This window comes from Euphorbia lathyris, chromosome 1 (assembly GCF_963576675.1).
Source record: "Euphorbia lathyris chromosome 1, ddEupLath1.1, whole genome shotgun sequence".
NCBI lineage: Eukaryota > Viridiplantae > Streptophyta > Magnoliopsida > Malpighiales > Euphorbiaceae > Euphorbia > Euphorbia lathyris.
This window is the reverse complement of record NC_088910.1, coordinates 58700085-58704239: the sequence shown is the minus strand read 5'-3', so window position 1 is coordinate 58704239 and position 4155 is coordinate 58700085. Positions and strand designations below refer to the sequence as shown.

The following is a 4155-nucleotide window of genomic DNA, read 5'->3' as shown; positions in this document are numbered from 1 at the left end:
CTACATTTCACATGAGCTATGTTCTAGGAGAATGCACAAAAATTAAAAAATGTATGTAATTGATTTACTATTTTAACTAACAAAAAAAATCTACTACTCATATTAAATGCATCCATTAATGGATCACTTATAAAAAAACAATTTAAACAAAAATATATTTGTTAAAAAAAAATTAATTAATATTGCATTAATTACATTAATGCGTCTCGCATTATGAAACAACAAAAAATCAGGAAAGTCATCAATTTGGATGAAGTTCACTTGGATAGTTAGCATGTATGCATAGACTAGAAAGCATACTTTTTTATAATGTATTTCTTTAAGAAAACAAAACATTCACTTAGGCTTCTTTCTTTCAATACGGAAGAAGGAAAAAGAAAAGCAAATTAGGAAATCCATACTTTTCCTTTTTATGAAGAGGACATTATAAACAAACATTTCCACGTGAAAAGGAAAGTTTGAAGTACAAAATAATATCCATATACGACAAACACCTTATAAATGGACAAAATCTGTTTATAACAATAGGAGCAATGAGCATAATCACAAGAAACTGATAATCATGACATTAAATACAATTATCAAACGATTATAATAATGTAATGTTTCCGAAATTGAAACACACCCTCTCATTCACCATAGTTAGAGAAAATGACAATACATTGAATCTTTCGCTTCAATTGATGCAGTAAAACAGAGGTTTTTCTTCATTTTACTGTTTTTGTTGTTTCAGACAACAAAAGTATCTTTTAGATGGAACTCCCAAATATAAACCAAATACTTTCCAAAGCACTCATATTTACATGACCTAATCCCACTTAGACAGGCACAGAGGAAGAAAATAATATAATATATTAAGCAACATATTCTACGGCATAGCTAAATATGTCTGCAACTTCTTCAACATCGCTTATGCCTCATTGAAGGAACACTACTCCGTGACCATGAAGAAGGCTTGATTCCCCCTGTCAGCAAGTTTGAGGCTGCAGCTGCACTAATTTTCCTTCTCTTGGCTTCTAGGTCCAGACGCCTCTTTTTCGACATCGAAGCCACAGAAGACTCCGGGAATATTGAAGTACAATTAATCAATGCTCGTTTATTCTTCAAATTTCGGTCAAACTTGGAAGAAAACTTCACGTCTGCTGCACTAGCAGCATCTTCTTTACTAGTCGGAAGCAATCTTATACTGAGTCCCAATTTCCTTGAAGAAGCCTCTTCTTCAGCAACTCTTTTCTTTTGACTTCTAAGTCGAGCTCGAAGTTCCTTGTTCCGAGCATAGTCATCTGAATGCCTGGTATCAGATGATCGTTGAAGCCGAACCAGTAGTGGCTCAGCCTCTTTCTTCTTCCGTATATCCTCCTCTTGATGTTCCAAACGATAAAATGGATCTGAAAGCTTTCCTTTCTCTGGTAAACAAATATTTAAATTAAGAAAAAAAAAAATTATTCCAGAAAATCAGAAACAACAGAAGTTAAGTTATCTAAAAATGAGTAAGCGCTAAAAACAACATAATCGTCCAAGTGAATAAGATATACCAACCTTCATCTGCAGGCAGTGCAAAAGTTTCAGCATCTTCAACATCAAAATCTTCAGTCTTCTTTTGAGCCCCACTAGTAATCACATACTCGCAATTTTTTGGATCTGTCTGAATAACAATTTCATGTTTGCAGCATGCAGCTTTCATGGCGAAACTCCATATCTGAAGCAAGCAAGAAAACATGTAAGAACCATGGATAAAAAGGAAATGCAACAAAAAAACATGCAACATGATCTCTCCAATGCTGGGAGAGGAAATTTAATAGCAAGATTTCCCATGGATTAAATTACTCTAAAACAAGGAGAATAAATCAGATTCTTCAGATTTAGGAGTATGCTAGGAAGTCCGTGTATCTACTAAAAAACACCACAAATTATCTCAAACATCAAAAAATAAAGAGAACAGTGTAAGGAAGCAGCTCTAATTGGTGCATGTGCTTAATCAAAATGCCACAAAAATTCTCTGTTTCTTTCTTGTTTAACTTTTTGTCTTCAAGTGAAACATCATCAGTTAATCAGTTGTTACTATAAGAGTTACCTTTGTCGAATAATAGTTTCCCACTTGCTTTTTCTCTGCATTGAACCGAACACCCTTTGCAATCATGGAGTTGCAACCACCACACCATATATTGAAAGGCATCTCGAACCTGAAATCAGAAATTATATCACGCAGGTTCTACTTGTAAATGAAGCAACTAGGCTTTTAACTCAGGAAACAATAATACTTCAAAAGATATCTTCAATCAACAGTTTTTTACATGCTTCTATGGTAAGGATGAAAATTTGATTTTTGTAAACTAAAATGCAATGTAGTTGTTTTTGCAACTTTATCTTGCAAGTCAGCTATAAAGCCAAGCACCTTTCTGCTAAATTCCTCTGATTAAGAATGAAAAGATGTTTCCCAGCATTGACATGAAACACTTCCAACATATTAAATGATGTGAAGCCATGCGCCACATTCCTTTTAAGCAAAAATCTCAGTTTCAGCAGAAATCTTCACTAATCTCAAAAGAGTGAAAAGATCTTTGCCAATATTGACATGAAACAATTCAACATATTAAATGATGTGAAGCCATGGGCTACATTCCTTTTAAGCAAAAATATTAATTTCAGTAGAAATCTTCACTAATCTCATAACATTTCCACTTCTTAATTCTTAAGTTGTTGAGTGAATTTTATAAATAACTGTAACATCTACCTTTGATATGGTTAGAATGTTTTTGAGACAAACAAAAATCCATACCATCAACCTACTAAATTTCTAATAAAATGGATATGAGATGATACCTTATGATTAAAATGCCCTGATCGATCTTTCTTGCTCTCTCCCTCAGAGCATGCTGACCATGAAACTTGTTCAAAGAACCCTGAGAAAAAAGGTACGTGAAATTCCATTTTCTATTCAGATCTTATGCAAAATAAACTTATTCACGATCTTAATACCTGTTTTGGAGTCCATTCTGGGGGGTAGTAGAAATTGTCTGCTCTTGCTGCTGCTAATGAAGACTGGAAAATACGAAGAATTTGTTAGATATAGACTCTTTGAACAATCTCAAAAACGAGAAAGAGGAAGCTCTTGAGGGGAAATCAACTGTAGCACAGAAAATGACTTTCATCATCTTGTAAAAAATTGAAGTTTAAGGACACAGCGTAGCAATGGATAGATTTATCATGGATGCTATATTACCATTCTGATATGCTTCATGTACACAAAGACTACATGTTTTAGCTAACACAATCCAGGGAATAAATTTTTCCCTTCCCTGCAAAAATCGCAAATTAAAGCTGCAATCTCTTTTAATATAATCCTGATGATCAAATTGGAAGATGAACTCATTACAATTGTGCTTACATAAATTGAGAGGTGAAGATATAGGTCACCGAACAAATCGAATACGCACCCACTCATGAAGGCCAAAACTCAATAAAATCACGAAAATTATTAATCTAGGGCTTAAAAATCGATGAACGGAAACCAAAGAAGAAACCCTAACAGAAACAAATCTATAACGAAACATGATAATTTGACCCCAAAAAACACTATTTGCAACATAGAACAGAACGATTGAATCAAATCATAAAATAGCATCTGCAAATCCTGTAAAGAAGAATAAAAAAGGATAAAATACCATTTTCAGTTCTTGCCGGAATCAGAATCGGATGTAGAGGTTTCAATTTGGTGCTCTTGTTTCCGTACGGATTTTGGTTGTTAGGAGAAGGAAAGAATCACACTGTTATTGTTGTGATTCGAGTTCCTATCGGATAGCAACATTTTGGGCCTAGTCGGTAGCTCGGTGCCCAATTCTGTCTTATGCGAATTAGTTGAGGTTGGGCTTATTTCGTTTTCATAGGGCTTTTTCTTTTAAAATTGTACAATTTTTTTAAAATTTCACCTACATAAAAAAAAAATTATATATTCGCTCTAAACAAATAATATATATATTAATCCAAAAAAAAATATATTTATTTATTTATTTATTTATTTTAAAAATATTTAGTACTATAAAAAAACAATATTCCTAAAATATCTCTTCTCGGGCATTTCTAAAAAATCAAATAATATTTTTTCATATTAAAGTTCAAGCTATGCATATACTTTCCACAAGAATCGCGCAAAAA

The 4155-nt window shown here is 33.0% G+C and overlaps 1 protein-coding gene across 1 annotated transcript; it reads right to left on the bottom strand.

Annotated features, from left to right (window-relative positions):
• Nucleotides 1-642: 642 nt before the first annotated feature.
• On the bottom strand, nt 643-3823 carry LOC136234647 (uncharacterized). The gene is made up of 6 exons (XM_066024130.1): nt 3666-3823; nt 2980-3042; nt 2824-2903; nt 2075-2183; nt 1540-1699; nt 643-1406 (listed from the first exon to the last, which is right to left on the bottom strand). Exons 1-6 carry the CDS (start codon nt 3666-3668, stop codon nt 901-903), a joined length of 921 nt encoding a protein of 306 aa, XP_065880202.1. The 5' UTR covers nt 3669-3823; the 3' UTR covers nt 643-900.
• Nucleotides 3824-4155: the final 332 nt, after the last annotated feature.

Coding starts and splice junctions, on each gene's coding strand:
- LOC136234647 (XM_066024130.1), bottom strand. Junction 2,904..2,979: donor CAGAATGGACTCCAAAACAG/GTATTAAGATCG, acceptor CTTTTTTCTCAG/GGTTCTTTGAACAAGTTTCA. Junction 1,700..2,074: donor GAAACTATTATTCGACAAAG/GTAACTCTTATA, acceptor TGCTTGCTTCAG/ATATGGAGTTTCGCCATGAA.